Genomic DNA, 22,307 nt, shown 5'->3' on the forward strand with positions numbered 1-22,307 from the left:
ACTCCGTCACAAGAAAATACAAGTGATCAAGACATCTAGCTATCTAGCTAGGGATTACGCGAGATCACTCTACTATAGATCACTGTGGGCAACCCAGGATATAACACTCACCGTCGACTAGCTCTGATCTCATCCTACAACGTGAGGGAGCCCTGGTCGATAGGAGACATGCAAATCTAGAGGTATAACAATCACTATCAACTGGCTCCAACTACAAGGGAGCAATGGTCGTACCACATGAGAGCAATGATCGTCAAATTAGTTCATACCACATGGGAGCAATGACTATTAAACTAGCTCGTACCGAAAGGGAGCAATGATCGTCAAACTAGTTCATACCACAAGGGAGCAATGATCGTCAAACTAGCTCACACCGAAAGGGGGGGTCGTCAAACTATCTCATATCGCAAGGGAGTAATGATCGTCAAATTAGCTCATACCATTAAGGAGCAATGGTCGTCGGTATGCATATAGTGCAATGATGAACATGATGTAAATAACCATGATACCGATACCGATACAATGATCATCAATGCAACAACTCCCTTAACATAGGTACAATCTAATCAACATGATCCTCCAATAGTACACACAAGACACGTGTGCGCACACTACATAGGTATAATCAACATGATACATCTAATAATACACACCTGATATGTGTGGACACTCAACGTAGGTATAATCAACTAGATACCTCCAATAGTATACACTAAACACGTGTACACACCACAATACAGATATAATCGACAGGATACCTTCAATAATACTCACCTGATATGTATGCACACATATAACACACGATAGATCCAAAATCATGATCCATCCATCACATACACCTACACGCATGAAAATATCCAACATGTGTCTACCAACAACATCTACAATACATAGCAATACCTATACACGTGTGCACACTAATAGTGCATAATCAGCATGATAACTCCTACAGTACACACCATACACTACAGAGTAAGAATAACCAAAGATGAGACTGTATAAATAATAAACAGATCATCTCAAAGATCAAGCATATAAGTATTAAACGCAAATAAAATACGAGTGGAGTCAAGATAAAGCAACTAATCCATGCACTAAGTTCAAAGAACTATAGAGGCCAAGAAAGAAATACTCGCATTTAATGTATAGCTCGTGTCAAATAAATCCCTCGTCACGATGCCCGTCTCCAATGATCAGAATCCTGTATCATTACATGTTATTTAGCTAATTTAATATGAATTAAATAGCTAAATCAAATCCCAAAACTAATTAAGAAAAATTTTAATCGAACAATCATTAATTAACTCTAATTAATAATTAACTTCGATTAATCTAATTTATTGAGCAAATTAGGGTTAACCCGATTCTTAACCCCAATTAATCCATTCTATCGATCAAATTAGGTTTAACTTAACCCTAAATAATTCCATACACCAATTCATTAGGGTTAACAAGTTCATCACATAAAACTCACCCAAACTCAATGGCATAGCCGGTGGCTCACGGCTGGAGCTATGGATCACCAACGAACAGTAATGGTTGAAGTTGTATTGGTTGGAACCAAACAATTGCACACCAATCTTCCACTGTTAATTGAAAAACAATCCCAAATCCAACTAATTAGGAATCCTTACAGTAATTTACAAAATCTACATTATCATTGAAGTTAAAAGGACCATTACCTAACCTTCTTCTTCTCCGGCGATGACAGCAAGCAACAGTGGCTGGTGGCAATGCTAGGTCAAGAGACGTCGACCCACTGTGAGTGGGTGCCAGAATTGATCCTTATCGATGGAGACAGAGTAGTCAAGGAGGCAATCGGCGGTTCTAGGTCAAAATGAACGGTGCTGGCTTAGAGCAGAGGGAGACAACGACTCTTACACTGCCTTGGCTGGATCTAGTGGTGCGGGTGCGATCAGGCACCACTAGCGTGATTAGGTGGCGACGAAGAACGGGGTGGCAGTGATGGAATTGTAGGGCACCGTCAGGCTTGTAGGCAACTAGTGTGTTGGTTAGCTTCTGCTCGGGCTGGCACCCAGGGAAGAGAGACCGGTCGAGGTGATCGGGAAGGAGACAGTCGGCGTCGTTGATCGGTGGTCGGCGACAGCACGAAGAGGAGAAGGGAGGAGAAGATCAGCGAAGATGAGTTTGGGATGAGAAAAAGGAATCCGGAATGAACAATGAGAAATTTAGGTTTTAATAACCTAACTTAAGTTAGGTTTAATTAATTAAACCTTATATTAATAAATCCAATCAACTCCATCTTAATTGGGTATTCCTAATAGGCTTTCTCTAGGCCAATCGATTCATCCCCTTAAACGTGTCATTCGACCTCCGTTTAAATCCCGAAAAATTTCTAAAAATCTCCAAAAATTCCTACAAGATTATTTTTCAAATAACTTTATTATTTAATTATTATTTGGGTGTCGTATTTTACAGTAGGCCTCGATTGGACGACATAGAGCAGCCGCCCCCAAGGTTTATAAACCTTTTTTCACCGTCGTTCTCCTACTTCATTACATCTTCTTCCTCGCGCACGCTCTCTACCGATTCTCTCCTTCATCGTTCGTTGGCGACAATATTTCTTAGTAAGCTTTTTCTCCTTTTGTTCGCCCGCTTCTTGATTTTCATCGACATCCCCGCCTCTACTTTTCGTTGTTTCTCCATGGCTTGCTCCTCTCCTCTTCCTCCCATCGTTGGACTATGGTATATGTCCACCAAGTCTGATTTTAACGGCGGCGAAATAATGTAGATGCAAATGTCTTACAATATTCCTGATGACTACCAAATAATCATTCTCACTGCATATGCACGCTCGCATACGCCATCGGACGATTGCCTTACTTTTTTTAAAGATCAATTTTTGGTCGGCCTGCGCTTCTCAATCCACCCCTTCTTCTTTGAAATCTGTAGATACTTTCATATTCCTTTACCCTAGTTAGTGCCAAACTCCTTTAGACTTTTGTATAGGGTGGTAATCTTATTCCGCCTGTATGACATCCCGCTCATTCCTCACATTTTCCATTATTTTTACTATCCTAAGCTATTCGAGGCGGGAACCTTTCTGATACAGGCTCGAGTGGGCTCTGTATTCTTTGATAAAATGCCTTTCTCTAACAAGTACGGGAAGGAGCATTACTTTTTTGTTCGCCTTCCCGAATGACCATCATTCAAGATCAGCTGGCAAATGAAGTTGATGAAGTCTCCCGCTTTGCACAAGTATCGTTGGGAGCCGACCTACCTCGAGGCAGCCGCTCATCTCGCCGGCCAGAAGTACCATATACAAAAGCTATTGGACGAAGGCGTTCTATATGTTTTTGGACTTAGTCCCTTTTGCTCACGGCTGCTCGGCTCATTAGGTAAACTATTTCTTTCTATGTCACTTTAGAATCTAACTGATTTCACATTCGTTTTTGCAGCTGAAGTCATGTTAAAGTCCCTGAGCAGCAAGAGCAAGCTCTCCGCCGTTGAGATCAATGCTTGCGGAGCTGTCGAGCTGGAGAACCGTGAGCTTATGTCGGTCGGAAGTTCAGCTGATCAGATCGGTGAGGCGAGCCGAGCGGCAGGGAGTAGTGCAGTCGCTACCACTGGCGAGCTTCCTCCCGTGTGGCCTAGCATGATCCCGGTGGCCGTTCCGTCGGAGTCGTTACAAACCGATTCAGCGGGTTCCGGCGAACCACTAATTCAGCGCCAACAGAGAAAGAGGCTATGCTCGGTGGGAACCTCTCTCTCGGGAGCCTCAACACCTGTGCCCATGGAAGTGCCTACTTTCCGATCCCTGTCCGACAGGGTGAGAGCTCGTCTTCTGTTGTCCTCGAGAGGACGATTGTTTTACCAACACCCCCTTCGTCCGATCGGACTCTATCATTGTTCGAACTACCGGTCGACATGCTTTTAGCATAGCTTGTTTCTTTCTTTCCATCGCCGGTCGATCTGGGGGACTCAGTCTCTACCATCCGCCCTTTGAAGTCCAAATCAAAGGGCCAGGCGACTTCAGTGCCCTCCGATCTGGTCGGCCGTAGACAAATCTCGGCTTTGATCCGCTTGCCCACTAATGCCTGGCGCTCCCCCGACGATGACACACCCCGATCGCCCGAGCACAAGATCCATATTCAGGGTTCTCTGGCTCAGACCTAGACGGACGTTAAGAGCAGGGCGATGACCATTCCGTCCAGGGAGTTGGCTAACGACTTCACGCAAAAATCTATCATGGTAAGTGACGTTCCTTAAGAGTTGTTATTCGCCTTTGCTGCGTCGTTCTAACTTTTACTTATTGCAGTATTGGGTGGAGAGTTTGACGATGTGTTAGAGGTTGGCTTTCCTCGAGCACGAAAATAAGCAGCTGCGAGCCCCAATCGGCGAAGCAAGTGCATTCCGAGCTGTTGTTGAAGCGCTTATCGCTAAGGTCGCTCAGTTGAAGGAGGATCTTGAAAAGACTTCCGAACAGTTAGTGGGTTTCGAGTGGGCGCTTTCAGTAGAGAAGAATAAGCAGCTTGAGAGGCTCAACAAGCAAGCTCGGGATTTTGACTCCAAGGTCAAATCGGCGAACACTCGGAAACTTCGCGCCATAGAGGACTTGGAGAAGAAAAACCTAGAGGCTCGGCCTTGGACAAGAAGCTGAAGGAAACTGAGACAGCTATGGCGCAAGAACAATCGAGCCGATCGACGGAGCAACAAAAAATCATCGACCAAGACATCGAGCTGAAATCTCTAAAGGTCGAGCTAGATGCGTCCAGGGCTCAGCTGGCTAAGTATCAAGAGGACGAGCTCGCTCGGCTCGAGGACTTCTGAGCCAAGTATCTCCGCTCGGAAGGCCTAGCTCTTCTCAGATCGGATTCTATGGCTTTTTGACCTCGGCATAGCAGGCTTCGTCCAACAGCTGAAGGATGGTGGCCACTTGTCTGCTGATATGTTCGTTGAATTCGTTCGAAAGGATGATCTTGTGGCCTTGCTTCTCGAGAAAGCCGTTGCTGAACTGGAATAGTTTTTCTTCTTAAGTTTCTTGTCAGCTCTTTGTACTTCCTCTAATTTTTTGTAAAAAATTTCCAAGTATTAATCAACGTTCCTCCGTCCTGCGTGTATGCTGCCTTACCCTCAACGTCTTCTAAGTGTGAAACAATGTCCTTCCGTTTGACTCCATATATCACTTCATCCTTAAAGCTACCAAGTACTAATCCATGCATCCCTGCTCGACGCGTTTCATTTTTCATTTAACTTAGTTACCCTGTGCAATAGTTTGAATACCCTGAGTCGTGGCTGAGTGACATCCCATTATAGAAAATAAGAACGGGCGTTTGGCTCAATCGAGTCGAGCATCTCCCACTCTTGAAGTTTTCATGTGAGGATTCCTCTTCGCACACTTATGATTCGCCTTGTCGGGTTAGGAATGTTTGACACTTGTTTTTTTATTCGAAAGTCTCGATGACTCCCGCTAGGTTCTATTGCTGTCGCTCGACTGTTCCAGGATTTATAGTCGCCGCTCGACTGTTTATCCCTCTTGTACTCGAGTTTATAGCCGTCGCTTGGCTGGTTGATTATCAAGGCTCAAGGTTTTATAGTCACTATTCGACTCTCAAATTACATTGTGCTCAGGTTTAAAGCCGTCGCTCGGCTTTGATTCTTCTCGAATGGCAATGCTAGGTGCCTCTCATCTATTATTTTCGTTGACTCTTGGGTTTAAAGCCGTTGCTCAGCTGTTGTTTTCATCGACTCTCAGGTTTATAGCCACCGCTCGGTTGTTGTTTTCATCGACTTCCGGGTTTATAGCCGTCGCTCGGATGTTGTTTTTGTCAACTTTCGGGTTTATAGCCGTCGCTCGGTTGTTGTTTTTATCTACTCCTGAGTTTATAGCCACCGCTCGGTTGTTATTTTCGTCAACTCAGGTTTATAGCCATTGCTCGGCTGCAATCTACATTGCCCCAAGGGTTTATAGTCGCCGCTCGACTGTTAATATAAATACTTTACCCCGGTTTATAGCCGCCGCTCGACTATTGATATAAATACTTTACCTGGGTTTATAGCCGCTACTTGCCTGTTGATATTTAGTTTACTAGGGTTTATAGCCGTCGCTCGACTACTATTCTTGAAGGCAAGGGTTTATAGCCGTTGCTCAGATGGTAATTATTATTAATTCCAAGATTTATAGTCATCGCTCGACTCTCGATTACTAACATGCTAGAGTTTATAGCCGTCGCTCGGTTGTTTGTTTCACGTTGGTCCTGAGTTTATAGCCGTCGCTCGACTTATGGTAAATTTGTAATGAGAGTTTATGGTCGCCGCTCGACTTTAAGCATCACTGCTCAAGGGTTTATAGTCACCGCTCGACTGTTGATATTAACTTTATCGGGGTTTATAGTCGTTGCTTGGCTGTTGTTTTGGTAGCCTCCCGGGTTTATAGCCGTCGCTCGGCTGTTGTTTTTGTCGACTTCCAAGTTTATAGTCGTCGCTTGCCTGTTGTTTTTGTCGACTCCCGGGTTTATAACTGCCGCTCGGTTGTTGTTTTTGTCGATTCCTGGGTTTATAGCTACCGCTCGACTATAATCTATATTGCCCAAGGGTTTATAGTCGCCGCTTCACTGTTGATATAAATACTTTAACTGGGTTGATAGTTGCCGCTTGGCTGCATCCAACGGTGTGGATTTCCAGCCGCCAGGCGTGTGACTTCCGAGCTCGATTGGAATCACCTTCAGTCGGCCCTCCAGAGATCATTCCGATGTCGTCCTGAGCGACATTGCTCCTGTTGTCCTCCTCCCGAGCTGAAGATCGAGCTTGCTCAGCTGAAGCCCAGGCAGGACTCGCATTACCTCGTTGAGGCTGGTGTTGACGCTACTTGGCTGTCGGCCTTTCTTCTTCTCGACGTCCACTTGATTGGCGTCGATGATGTCGATTAGGAGAGGGTGACCGACGACGATATCCTGCGGAGTTGGTCAGCTTGAAACTGGCCTCAAGTCGTAGTAGGCCTGGGTATTCTGTGTCGTCGAGCGATGGTATGAGCAGAACAACGGTGTTCACTACCTGTCTTTCGCAGCCTTCTGTCGCTTTGCTTCCACATGCTGTACAACGTGGGCTCAGGGCTCCTGATGTGGTTGAGTTGCTCCCGCTCGGGAGCCCTTTGGTGGTTGATGGGTGCGCTTGCCGACTCAGGAATGGTTTCCTTTTTTGCGAGCTGCTTTGGCCTCCTCTACGTTGGTGTATTTGCTAGCCCTTCGGGCTCAGGGCTCCTGATGTGGTTGAGTTGCTCCCGCTCGGGAGCCCTTTGGTGGTTGATGGGTGCGCTTGCCGACTCAGGAATGGTTTCCTTTTTTGCGAGCTGCTTTGGCCTCCTCTACGTTGGTGTATTTGCTAGCCCCTCGGAGCAACCAGTCGAAGTCCTTTGGCGGTTTTCGGATGAGTGAGCGAAAGAACTCGTCTACTGTAAGTCCCTGCAAAAAGTCACTTACCAAGATTTTCAGGATGGCCGATGGGATGTCCATGGCTACCTGGTTGAACCTCTTGATGTAGGCCTTTAATGTTTCTTTGGGTCTTTGCTTTACAGGACAAATTAACATTCGCCTTCTGGTAATTGCGACTGTTAGCAAAATGATGTAGAAACGCCGCTCGGAAGTCTTTGAAGTTGTGGATTGATCCGATCGGCAGATTTCTGAACCATTTCCGTGCGGATCCAGAAAGAGTAGTGAGGAAGACTCGGCATTTCACTCCATCGGTGTATTGATGGAGTGTGACCCTGTTGTCAATTTTTATTAGATGGTCTTCTAGGTCGGTTGTTCCATTGTACTCCCCGATTGTTAATGACGTGTAATGTTGTGGTAGTGGGTCGTCTAGGATCCCCTAAGAGAATTACTTGTTGATTCGTTCGGGGGAATCATCGATCCTTGGTGTCTTTCCCTTTCGTCCGTCCCAGATAGATATGTCGTGGAGGATCCTTGCTCTTTATCCGCTCGGCCTTGTTCCTCTGAAGGGGTGTGGAAGAACACTCAGTGAAAGGGGATCGACACATTTGGTGCATTCCTATATGTGTTGGTCGACTTTTTGTTTGACCTCCGAGCGGATATATTTTTCGCTCGGTCTCTGTAGCCGGCCTGCTGTCTTGTTGTTGACGTCGCAGGTTTATTTGCTTGGCGCTGGACCATCGCCTGCTATTGCTGCTCCACCATCTTGGTCGCCCGTGCTTGTATCAGCATGTCCAATTCTTTCTTCGTCAATGTCACGGTCGTAAGTCATCCAGTGTCCTTTATCTTCATGCCTTGGATATAGGTTAAGTTCCCACAGATGACGCAAATATGATCTTGTCCGAAAGCAGTGAAGACAGCTGATTGGGATGTGGCTTAGTAGTTGATCGTGTGAAGACTTCGCTCTACTTTGTAAAACCAAGAATGTTAGTGCCGGACCAGGGAAGGAGTCTCGACGTTGGCCCTCCGACGCTCAAGTCAGTCATCGGAATAGTAGCAAGAAGGTAAAGAACTGTAGCAACAACAAGAGCCTAATCACAAATAACGCATACCTCCGCCAATGCATGAACTCCCTTTATATAGTGCTCCAGTAGCGGATGTGCACATTTCTTAAGGTGTGTGCACGTTTTCCCAATTATCTTATGAAAAGACAAGTTAGAAAAATGTCCCTAACACCTTTCCTTAACAGGGTGTGCAAATCTCTGACGTGACAGTTGGAAGCTTCCGTCATACGATTTATCGGCTGACTATATCCTGTTGTCAGCAGTATTGACTCCCAGAAGGATACAATGAGCTAAGCAAGGAGTCCCATTGTTTGGTCGAGCGAAATAGTCGCTTGGTTGGATTCCTTGCCCGGTTGCTCGACTTGGTAGATTGAGGTCCGGTCGGACTGACTCTCAATTGGTTGTCACCATCGCGTACATCTGTTCTCCTTTCTTTGGCCGTCCCGCTATCGGGGTGTGGCCAACGCCCAGCCGGAAGATCGGTCTGGTCGGGTTGAGCGGGCCCTCCTCCCGCTCGGCCAACCTTGGTGACCCAACGATTCTACGCCTTTGATCACCTTGATCTTGACCTCCACGTCGGCCGCTTGACCTACCTTTGACTCGTCTTTGGTGGACTCTCTTTATTGACTCATCACATTATTGGTTGTCACCATTGCGGACATATGCTCTCCTCTCTTTGGCCGTCCGACTATTGGGGTGTTGCCACGCTTAGCTGGAGGACCGGTTTGGTCGGGCTGAGCGGGTCCTCCTTTCGCTCGGCCAACCTTGGTGACCCAGCGATGCTATGCCTTTGACCATCTTGTTCTTGACCTCCACGTCGACTGCTTGACCTAACTTTGACTCGTCCTTGGTGGGCTCCCTTTACTGCCGCATAAATTAATTTGAGCATGACCATGCGTTCTTGTGCTCTACTAATCAAGGGGTCACAGATATGCCCTTGCATATTAATGCTTCATTAGAAATAGTTAAGAGTAGTGTTCTATATTGTTGGAGTGTATACTGAAAGCCTAAGCTTTGAAAACATTCATTATGAATAAAGAATCACATTTGGTCTAATTATCTACATTTGTTTGTAGTTGTTCATTTAATTTATATTGTAGATAACATAGTATGTGGTGTCACATACAGAAGATGATGTTATCAGTACCTTATAAATTATAAACAGTAGCTCACGACCAGAATGGAAAGGAACAAACCATTAGAAGGTCGTAGTGTAATTAGGTATTAGTTTATCTTGACTATATAATTACACTAGTACACTCAGAGTGTATTGAGTAGGACCATTTGAGGTCATTTCTTTTATACTGACTTTATAAAGGAACAAAGACCTCGGTTATTATGGAAGTGTGTGCTCTTAATCCTAATATAATAACAAGCACATATATTTGATATTTATTTCTTTAATTTATCAATGGGTGAGATTTAGTTCGATGAATCAATAAGCAGATAAATTGGGAAATGATATCACTTATAGTGTGTTGTTGATTATAGAAGAAACTGTCCTAGAGATCTAGGTGATAATGTCCCCAAGAGGAGCTCATAAGGATTGTCGTATTAAACCCTGCAGGTGGACTTAGTCCGACGTGATAATAAGGTTGAGTGGTCCTATTCTTGGACTTAGATATTAATTAAATGAGTTGTCGGTAACTCTTAATTAGTGGACATTCGATATCTTAAACACGGGAAGACTAACAATAAGGAGGCCAAAATGTAATTTGGGATTGGTGCGGTAGTTCATGATAGTTCTCTAGTGGAATGAATTATCATTGATAAAATTAAGTTGTGTGTCGGGGCGAACATGGGATTTTATCGGAGACCAAACCAATTCCTCCTCTCGGTCCCTATCGTAGCCTCTTATTTATAAGTCTTATATATACATACCCACTAAAGGGGCCGGCCCGAGCTAGCTTGGGAACCGAGCTAAGTGAGGCTGATGGTTTAAGGTGGTGGCCTACAGCAGACCCAAGCTAGTAGGGCCGACCGTAATTAAATAAAAAGAAATTTAATTATTATGTGGAAGATATAATTTAAAGAGAATTAAAATTAAAATATCTCTCTTGTAAAAGATTTATAAAAGATTAAAGAAAGAGATTAGATCTCTTTCCTTATTTATAGATTGGAGAGATTTTTATTTTTTCTTTAAAATTATTCACATGTTAATAAGATTAAAATTATAGATATTTCCTTTTATTAACCATGAAGAGATTTTAAAAGAAATTTTATTTTTTAAAATTTCGGAAACAAATAAGGAAAGTTTTAATTGTTGATTGAAACTTGTCCAATTTACTTCCTCTTGATGTGGCCGGCCATTAGAGTTTATTTGGGAAATTTTATTTTATTTTCTCAAATAAATCATGTCAGGAAATTAAGGAAATTTTATTGTAAATAAATTTCCTAATTTGCCTAGGCCAAGGAATATAAAAGAAGGGGGAGGGTGCCTTCATGAGACACAACCTCTATTGTTTTCTCTCCCTCGGTGTTGTGGCTGGCCATTACCTCTCCCTCTCTTCCTCTTGTGGTGGCCGAATACTTCATCTCTCTTGGAGTTCTTGTGGTGGCCGGATACTACTTGGAGAAGAAGAAGAAGAAGGAGAAAGCTAGCATCTCTTGGAGCTTGGTTAGTATTTTGATTTTCTTCTTTGGTAAAGTTCTTCCTTTGTGGCCGAACCTTGCTTGGAGGAGAAGGTGGTTGGTGGTTTCTCATCTCGGTAGATCGTTGCCACAACGTCAGGGTTAGAAGAGAATCTGATGAAGATCGAGAGGTTTTACAGGTATAACTAGTAATTTCTATTTCATCATGCTAGTTATTTATGGAAATAATACCAAATACAAGGCTTACGTTCTAGAATTTCGAATATGGTTTTCGAAGTTGGTTCTTTTGTTTCTTTCTTTTCCTTGTGATTTGATTGTTCTCTTTGGTTAACCTAAAGTTATTTTAGGAAATTAAATATTAGCTTTCTATTAAAGGTTTTGTCTAGTCGGTGGTGGTTGCTCCCATATCCAAGAAGGCCATGTGCCTCGCCACGTCGGAAATTAATATTTAATGGAATTAATAACTTAAGGAGACTTGGGTCGAACGTGTTAAGTTCCGCAGGAGATCCAAGTCAAAACCTAAAAGAACAAATAGATTAAGTTTTGGATCAAACGTGTTAAGTTCCGCAGGCGATCCAAAATTTAATTTAAAAGAACACATGGTAGCTAGGAAAAGGTTCAGACCTTTGTACAAAATTTTTGTACAGTGGAACCTATAGGCTTTCCGAGTAGCAACCAACATATATATCTATAAAATCCCACTATCGATTCAATCAATTGATATGTTGTAGACTAGAACCTCCTACTCTAGGACATTATTATACTTATTCATTCGGCATTGAATTGAAATAAATATAATAACCATCTTTACTTTTTATTAATTAGTGAAATATGATACAAAATGTCCTTATTAATCATCTCATAATTGGTATTAGGGCTAATACTAACACCCATCTCTTTGAAGTTAGGTTTTCTCTGGATAGAATGATGACTGTGATTTACTTGTAAGCTGAGGATATTAAAAAAGTAGCCTTTTTTTTTCTGTCAATTATATTTAATACTTTGCCTCTTGGCCCTACATCAATTTAGTATATCATTTCGCTCAATGGTTTATGGCTACTTATGTAACTTCTATTTGGAATGTGTGAACTTGTTAAACTTAAAATAATTTTCTCTTGGTGATCTAGTATTTTACTGATTGATTGCTTTATTTACAAGCTAACTTAAGTATGGTTAAGTTTTATTGTTTCAGAAAGCCTAAACCAAACATACAGAATTAAGTACCACATTACATGACTTTTTAAACTTAAACAGATAAATATCTACATATTTGTATGTATGGTATGAATCAAAGAACAAACATAACTGTACCAATCAGTTCAATTGTGTTTGATGTATCTTTTGTTTCTGAAACAGTATCATATAATTTAGTTAGTTTTTCATGACTGTCAAACTGCTCTTGTTCCTTGATGCTTATATCATTATGCTAGAGGCATTGATGATTATAACATGTATCTCACAGGATTTTCCATTAGTGTGTCCTTTTCTTGAATCTGCCTCCCTTTCATACTTTGCAACACGCTCTATTGTTTTTTCCCCATGTTCATCAACATAATTAATCAACATGAATTATTTGAGATATCCAGTTGAGACCTTAGTTGGCCTATCTATTCCCCCACTTATTTTAAAATATTAACCTAAACAATCTTTATTTAGTTATGCTATTCAAATCCTGACTCTGGTTAATTCTCATTGACATTTTTTTGGTGCTTTTGTTGGTTACGAAGACATTTTTTTTCATTCATACATGTTCCATAGTTAAGTTTTAGTAATTTATGGAAATGACACATTTTGACCGCTTACAAGGTTTCAAACTATGTAATCAATAGTGAGTTTGAGTTTTCTTAGAATTGTTTACTTGTGATTGATTAATATACTTAGTTTGATGTATATGGTAGTCATTGTTTATGTTTATTTTAATTTGACTATTGTTTTCATATTTTTAATTATGACGACATCTATTGTATATGATATATGTGTAGGATCGAAAAAAATTTAGATATCTCCACAATATTGTCCATTTTGGGTCTAAACTCTCGTGGTTTTACTCTTGGGCTCTACCCAAAAGGTCTCATACCATTGGAGATATCTTTTCTCTTATAAACCCATGATCTTTCTCATGTGTTTTCAATGTGGGACTATGTTTGCAATCTTGCAATCCCAATAATCCCCCCTCAAACAAAGGACCACAGACTTCTCACGCTCGATCCTCGACCCACCAGGTCTTTCTGTCCCTCGGTCCACCCGATCTACTAGGACTTCCTTGCCTAGCCACAACTAGGACTTACTTCTGGTGTATGATCCTCTTGATCCGAACATAGGAGCTTCCATTTTTTTTTGTTCGAGGTCAATATTGTACCCACATGGTTCAATCAGACCATAGCTCTTGTGCACAGTCGGCGGTTAAACCTTCTGGCAGTCCGGGCTCTGATACCAATTGTCGGATCAAAAAAAATTTAGATATTTCCACAATGGTATGATATTGTCTACTTTGGGCCTAAGCCTTCATGGTTTTGTTCTTAGGCTTTACCCAAAAGACCTCATACCAATGGAGATATCTTTTCTCTTATAAACCCATGATCTTTTTCATGTGTTTTCATTGTGGGACTATGCTTGCAACCTTCTAACCCCAACAATATACAGGGTTGACTTCTTGTCACCTTAACATGTCTTTTAGAACCTTAATTTCTATCTCCTCTAAGAGTCCATTCTAAAGATACTTAGCACTCTCCATTTGAACTCTTTGATTCGATCAACGATAACTCTTACTAAGAAAATGTAACTTAGAGATCATAATAAGTATGAGGTTCATTGCTTTGTATCAGATTTCGGCCTTTTAGCCACTTCACATGTCTCCTAAAAGCATTTTTTTTTAAATATCACTATAGGCCTTTGACTTGCCTTACCTCTCGAAGCTAATGCCCTCTTTACTCTTAGGTGCGGATGAGAGAAAAGATGGATTACACACAAGTTGACACACTTTTTTCTATTTACTTATTAAAAAAATAATCGACAAACATATTCTAAATCCATCTACTAATTAATTTTAACTCATTTTTTCGTTCACCCAATATTGGGTGGAATCAATTTTCTGCCCTTCCAACGAAGATCCCACTTGAAATTTAATGAGACGACATTGCCATAAAGCCATGAGCTCGAGGTCGCGGTGTCTCTAAGAGGTTGCTGTTGTGAGTTCACGTCCTCGCGGTGAGGCTGTGAGGTAGGGGCCTTGCTGCAAAGAGGTTGTGGCAATCGGGATTCACTTTTCATCATGACCGTAAGGATTTCTTTTCCTTTTCTCTTTAGTCATTTACCTTCATTGTCTTTTTTTCTCCACTTTTTTCTTCCCTTTCGCTAAGGATATTTTTTCACCATGATATTTTTTCACCGTTCCTTGTCTTAGTTGCGTGTCTCAATCATAATATCAATAAAAAAGAAAATGTGCATGACTTCTAAGATCAAATGGGGGAAGTTAAGGATGGGAAGCAAAGTATCTTTAATGAGAGGGTAGGACTAGGAGCGCAAGTATTTTGAGAAATAAATGACAACTCAAATACAATATGGGATAAGATGACATCAAATTTGAAAAGCTCAGCATACTTGGCGAGTCAAAAGGATAGATATTATAAATAAAGAATATTGGTGTTGGAATGACGAAGTACGAGAGACACTAAAGAGAAAACAATAGCATATAAGTTACTTACACTTGTATGAATGAAGAAAATTTTAAAAGTATATAGTAGCTAAGAGAGCATTAGGTGAAGCCAAGAATGAAGCTTTCAAATGCTTGCATCAATAGCTTGATACAAAAGAAGGGGAAAGGGATATCTATAAAATAGTAAAGTAAGAGAGGAAAATAAAGGATCTTTCTCAAATATGATGCATAAAAGATGACTACAATAGGATACTAATGAAGGATGGAGAAATAAAAGATCGATGAAGGAGATATTTTTATTAACTTTTTAATGAATGTTCAGATACTAAGTTTAGGAAATTTAAATAGGTTAGAGAAATATAAAAATTTAAATTTTTATTAGAGAATTCAATTTTAAAAGTAACATAGGCGTTAAATAGGATAAAAAAGGAAAATCAACTGGACCAAATGATATTCTAATAGAGGTATGAAAGTGCCTAGAAAACATGATTTTGAATGACTTGCGAAGTTATTCAATCGGATATTGAAAACGAAGAAAATGCTTAATTAGTGGAGGGTAACTACTTTAGTCGCTTGTATAAAATCAAATGAGACATACAAACTCATGTAAATTATAGGAGCATTAAGTTAATAAGCCATACCATGAAACTTTAGGAAAGAGTGGTAGAAAAAAGATTAAGGAACGTGATCAATGTGATTGTAAATATATTTGGATTCATGTTTAAAAGGTCGATGATAGAAGTTATACATCTTCTTAGACAATTGATAGAAAAGTATCAAGAGACTTAAATATGATATTTATTAACTTAAAAAAACTCATTATAGACTTTCGAAAGAAATTATATGGATATATGGAAAAGAAAGGTGTTAGTGTATATTGAAATAATTAATGATATGTATAAGATTGTAATGACGAGTAAAGACTCCTAAGTTGATTAACTGAAACATTGTTATAAAAATAGGGCCACATCAAAAATCAATTCTAAGTCCATATCTTGAACTCACAGACATATTTAAGCCATGTTACTATAGTGACTTTGCAAATAATATTGTTTTAGTCGATGAGACACGTGAAAATGGAAGTTAAAGAATTAGACTTAGTAAAGACAAAATCTATGAAATTTGAATTTAGTAGCAGTAGATGTAGCTTGACAATTTTTAAGATGGGAGATGAGTTACTAGTAACCGAAAGTTTAAAATATTTAAGAATTTTTTACAAAAGGATGGAAGGGTTGATTTAGATGTTTTACATAGGATATAAGTAAGATAATAGAAATGGAGGAGGGTATCAAATGTTTTTTGTGATTGTAAAGTAGTGCTAAAACTTTTAAAAAAGTTTTACAAAATGATGGTTAGACCTACTATGCTATGTGGAGTTAAATGTTGGGTTGTGAAACGAGCACGCAAGTAGAATATGAGAGTCGTAGAGATAAGGATGTAAAATAGATGTGCAAACATATGAGGATGGATATGATAAGTTATGAAAATATTAAAAAGAAAGTGGGTTTGCATCTAGGGGTGTCAATTCGGGTGGGTTGGGTTGGGTCGGGTTGAGTTTTTTTTTTTTAACCCAACTCGAACCCGACCCGAACCCGAACCCGAGTTCAACCCAAAACACCTAAACCCGAACCCGACCAACTAGATCAACCCGAACCCGACCCATATAACCCGAAAATTCGATTCAAAACGACTTTTTTGGGCTATTTTCCCTATAATTATTCACTTTTATCTCAATACTCCATCATTATCATACAAACATGATATTAATATACATAAAAACATCTAAATTTTTAAAATAAAATTTGATTTAACCCAAAAAAAATCCACAAAATCCTATATTTAAGTCAACCCGGGTCAACCCGAACCCAATCCGAACCCAAAAATGCCCAACCCGAACCTGATTTTTTTCGGGTTGACTCGGGTTGGATCGTCGGGTCGGGTTCATTTTTGACACCCCTATTTGCATCTATTGAAGGAAAACATTGAGAAATATGTTTAAGATGGTATGAACATGTATTTAGGCGATCAATAAATGCCGAGTTAGCAATGTGAGATCATGACGAATACGACCATTAATCGAGGAAGGAGACCAAAGAAGAGTTGGTTAGCAATGATAAAAGGATAAAATTCATTTAAATATAGATGAGGATAATTTGGGGATTCAAAGAATCTATATAACCAATCCCATTTAGTGGGATAAAAGTTTGGTTGTTATTGTTGTATTTTTTCCCCTCCATTTTCGTGTCGGAGTAAATAGGGCATAAAAGGTGTAGTCGATGTTCTTGCGAAACACATCAATCTCTCTTTCACACACACACACACACACACACACACACACACACACACACACACACAAAGGAACACCAATCATGGTTTTCTCTTATTTTTCATTCATGAGAATAAATTATGGTGTTTGCAGGGTCCACATTTAGTCGCTTCCAATTCTAAACGTAAGAAAGGGGATAAGAGCAAAGGAAAGCAACAAGAATCTTCTACCGGGGAGCTCCTAGTTATTCCATTCTTATCCAAGTTCCCCATGCCTTGTCATGAAGATAAGGCTTCATCAAAGATAGTACAGAAGTGAGTTTCTATCAATGCAGATCAAAATTTTAGAACAGAAATCATACATCATTAAGTAAATCTCTCTGGTATTTTACTGTGTTTCATTTCACACTTTTGCAAATTAATAATTCTGTATGCTTAATAGCATTTTGATTGCTGTGGCAGTTACTATGGTGTTTTGATGGCATATGGAGGCCTTCAAGCTGTGAGTTGCTTCCTTTTTTCTTATGAACATATTTTCCTCCTTGTTGGAAATCAAATAGATGTATTTTGCTTGCTTTACAGTTCTTGAAGGAGAGAAATTCTGAATATACATCTTCATTAGTTCGAAACCGTGTTCTTCCATTGTATTCATCATGCCCTTTTGTTCCATACTTGGTTGCCACAGCAAACTGGCTACTTGGGCAGTTATCTCCCTGCCTTCCTGAGGTGTGTATATGATGAATTCCTCTTTCTTGTTGCAAACAGGTCCACACTAGGATTTATCATACATTGTGTCTGCTTCAGTTGAAGATTTGTACTAAAAGCAATAACTGTCTATCACACCCTTGGTCAGTCACCATGGCTATTGGCATGCCATGACATCCATGACAGCTGCACGTATAAGAAATAGATAATGAGTGTTTTCAGAATTACCACTTTCAGGAACTAGTTAAGCTATAAAAAAAATTTATATAGATGAATTCAAATTTCATAATTAATAATAGTCTTAACTCATTACAAGCGGAAATAAACATGCAGAAACATGCCCCAATGGTTTGTTGAGTGGTAAAACACTCAAAGGAACAATAGGAGGACCAAGATTTGAATTTCAAATGAGATGAATATCCTAGAGGTCGGTTGCTAAGTGTGTTTTGCTTCATATTTATCTGATAGGTGAACCAAGGGAAGACTGTCTATCTCCACGATTAGTCGGGCATCTAGATTATCAAAAAAAAAAAAAGAAAAAAAAAAGAAAATACAGAAACAAATTATTTTAAATCTCATAAAATTCTCAAAAGCATGGCAAGCATCCTCAAATCTTCCTCCTAGTTGAATACTGATCTCAACCCACTAAAGTCCTAGGCTCCTTCTCATGGCCCTAAAGTCCTAGGCTCCTTCTCATGGCCTTGGAGCAGCAAAAGAAGGAAGGTTAGCAGATAAAACTAAGTAGGGCACGCAACATGATGGAATAATGAAAAAGGTAATATGCATTATGAAGATAAACAGACAAAAACATGTTGTGGTATTAACTGCAAGAAAATAATGAAGAACCACTAATTGCAATCTACATGTAACACCAATCAATAAACCTAGACCTATTCTAGATGTTAATCCCAACGCCTTTCTATTATATGAAGAGAGTGGTTCTCATGTATGCTTCAACACATGCGCGGCTACCAAAAGGTAGACTGAATGTGTTGCATCCAACAGATCACCCTTATTAACAATGCCAACTGTTGTCAAGATGAGAAGAATGCTATAATTGCTAAATTGGTCCGGAAATCATCTTATAGCCCGAAAGGCCTCATCCATAATGTAATCATCATTCACTATAAGCTTGTGTAGCTCAATTGATTCTGACGTGGGTCTAAGAGTTGGATTGGAATCAACTCTAGTCGATAACATTTTGTCCGACATCTTGGATATCTGTTCAAAGTTCATTGGAAAATTGAAAATAAGATCAAAACGTATGGAAATATCATTGCAAGTATATCAAATTAAGAATCAGGAGGAATTGGTGTTTGTTTAAGAATCAGCTGATTTCTTGCAGAGATATTGTTATCACTTGATGAATAAAAAAAAGGGGGTGGAGGGGTGGTGGAGAATACTTGGGTTGGAGCCTTGTTGTAACCTTATTGCATGGAGAGAAGAAAGAGAGAATCCATCTTCAGGAGAGGGAATGATGAGGAAGATTCTCGCCTTTGAATAGGAATGAAGAGGAAGATGATTTCTCTTGGAGCAGAAGAGAGGGTGCAGGGTTGTGTGAATCATGAGCTAATGAAGATTATTAATTAAATTAATATTTAATGGTACATTATATATTAATTAGTAATAGAAGGGCTATTTTTTTTTTGGCTTAAATTCACATAGGTTATTAATTTCTTTATAGAGAATATAATAATGAAACAATATATTATTGAAATTAATCTATTTGATAGTAAATTATATTAGGTGTTAAATGTCTATAATTAAACAATTAGGTGCTATAATAAGCACATACCTAATTATTACTAATTTTCTATAATATTAGGTAATCAATAATATAAAATAGTTATTAATTGCTACTTAATAGAATTCTTTTACCAACAAGTAAAAAAATTAATAGTAATATATAATATAAATATATCATATTTGATTAATAAATAATAATGTCATGAGTAGTATGGAAATAATAATAGTAATAAGTATGATGCTTGCCACTACCAATATATCCAGTGATGGAGCTAGAGAGGTCGGAATGAGATGGAACAAAATCCTATGTGTTCGTCTAATTTTCATGATTATATCCATGCCCTTAAACATTAATTTGACACACTATATTGAGAACAATGATTTTTTCAACATGAATTGAATATTAGTTAGTTTTGGTCGAAATCGGCTGATGACCTAGAAGCTTATAATGATATGAAACCAAATCCTATGTGTTCGTCTAGTTTTCCTGATTATATTCATGCCCTTAAACATCAATTTGACACATTATATTAAGAGTAATGATTTTTTTAACATGTATAGCAATCGATTAAAATTATCTACTCTCAATCTAGTATGCTAAATTGATATTTGAGGATATGTATATAATCAGGAGAACTAGACGAACATATAAGATTTAGTTCCATATTATTCCGAACTATGTAAGTCCTTCAATTGATTTTGGCCCGGATTCTCCTGATTATATTCATGTTCTTAAATATCAATTTGGCACACTGTATGGAGAGTAGTAATTTTTTGATTATGAATTAATTTGATTCGTATCACTGCTCTCAATATAGCGTGCCAAATTGTTGTTTGAAGGTATGGATATAATCAGGAGAACTATATGAACACATATTATCTGGTTCTATGCCATTTTGAGCTATCTAGGTCCTTCAATTGGTTTCAACTAAATTTGGGACAAATCGGATGATGGACCATGCGAGCTCAAAATGATATAGAGCCAGGTCCTATGTGTTCGTCTAATTCTCCTGATTATATCCATGTCTTCAAATATTAATTTAATACACTATATTGAGAACAGTGATTTTTTGATTCGTCTAGTTTTTCTGATTATATCCATGCCTTCAAACATCAATTTGACCTGCTATATTGAGAGTAGTGATTTTTTGAACACAAAAAGGATTTTTTAATCGATTGCTACGGTATTTTACTATGCTGATGACATTGAATACATGATTTGATAATTTTGAAATTAGAATACGTGATTTAAGTATTTTGGAAACTTACCTACTCACTAATTTATCAAAGAAATGAAGACAAAATGGGAGAAATATTTTTATTATATTATTGATTTTTATTTAGTTGCATTTGTTTTAGATCCTAGATTTAAATTAGATGTTTTATATGAAATGTTAGTTATATATTATAACACTTCAATACTATTTAAAAAAATTTCCATTTAAAGATTTTCCTTCTCCAAATCCTACTTTTATTGTACAAAATACTAAAACCAATTTATATAATATTTACAAAGAGTATAGTTTAAAATATAGATTATAAGGTAATACGGCTAAAACATAAAATAAAAGTCGTGGTAGTAGTAGATTAAAACTCTCAAAGACACAACTTTTATTACAAGTATGGACGAAGCATCCACGTGGATCCTTAAGTTTCAGATAGGAACTTAGGAAATATTTTACGATTTCTTTTGATTTTAGTGAAATAGAAGTGAATTGGATTTCTATATTTTACTATGCTGGTCGCAGAAGATCCAAAATTATCCCATCTTTCTATCATAGCAAAGGAGATTCTAGCTTGTTCAGTATCAATCGTTGTTGTAGAACAAACATTTACATTTGGATGTGATATCTTGGATGAAAGATGATTTATTGTCTCCTTATTCTTGGAAGCTCATGTGCTATTTGATGATTAGACGAGAACTGCAAAGAGAATATAAAAAATGTAATTTTCAGAGGACGAGGTAGACCATTTTGATACTAAAGGAACTACTACCAACGAAAAATGAAAGTGAGTAAATGTTATTTCCTAGGTAATAAAGGTAAAAATGTAAGTGTATTACGTGGGACTTTGATTCCCCTATATCCTAAGGGGATAGATAGACAACTTAAATAAATTTAAGCTTTTTTTATAATTTTTTTACTTCTCCAAATTTATAAACTAACATAATCTTAAATAGGTGGTGAGCCGTGACCAAAATCGTAATTATCGGTTTTGGACTTTGAATTGTAACAAGACTTGAAGGTTAAGGCTGCGAGTTGAGAAATTGTCGAATTGCTGGTTCTTTTGAACTATTGAACTATTCAACTGGCAATTTTGAATTGTGGTTAGATCTACGTTGACCATGCATATACCTCATGTGATGTAGATTATTTCCTTGGTCGAGTTACACGTGGTATTGGAAGATACTATATTCTATACCTCATGTGATGTAGATTATTTCCTTGGTCGAGTTACACGTGGTATTGGAAGATACTATATTCTATACCTCATGTGATGTAGATTATTTCCTTGGTCGAGTTACACGTGGTATTGGAAGATCCTCATGTGATGTAGATTATTTCCTTGGTCGAGTTACACGTGGTATTGGAAGATACTATATTCTATACCTCATGTGATGTAGATTATTTCCTTGGTCGAGTAACACGTGGTATTGGAAGATACTATATTTTCTATCAGCACACACTATGATAGAAAGAATCAATTTTGATTCCTTTTATTTATTGCAAGGAGGAGAAAGAGGATTGGGGCTATGAATTAGGGTTAATGGAGTACTAACGACCACTAACAACGATCAATGACAACATTGAGGCATTAGGAACCGAAGGTAGTGGTGAATTGAAGTGACGTGTGGACGAGTTGTGTAAGAAATACTGGAGAAGAAGCTCGTTG

At 38.8% G+C, this 22,307-nt stretch overlaps 1 protein-coding gene across 3 annotated transcripts in view; it reads left to right on the top strand.

Annotated features, from left to right (window-relative positions):
* LOC122015265 overlaps positions 1-22,307 on the top strand; it is a 76,474-nt gene that overhangs the window by 14,922 nt on the left and 39,245 nt on the right. For all 3 annotated transcript variants that reach the window (XM_042572063.1, XM_042572061.1, XM_042572062.1), the window contains exons 12-14: positions 17,119-17,279; positions 17,427-17,466; positions 17,547-17,690. In XM_042572063.1, the coding sequence (XP_042427997.1) occupies positions 17,119-17,279; positions 17,427-17,466; positions 17,547-17,690 (345 nt within the window). The remainder of the gene's footprint in view (positions 1-17,118; positions 17,280-17,426; positions 17,467-17,546; positions 17,691-22,307) is intronic.

The sequence above is a fragment of the Zingiber officinale genome, chromosome 8B, assembly GCF_018446385.1.
Source record: "Zingiber officinale cultivar Zhangliang chromosome 8B, Zo_v1.1, whole genome shotgun sequence".
In the NCBI taxonomy this organism is placed as follows: domain Eukaryota; kingdom Viridiplantae; phylum Streptophyta; class Magnoliopsida; order Zingiberales; family Zingiberaceae; genus Zingiber; species Zingiber officinale.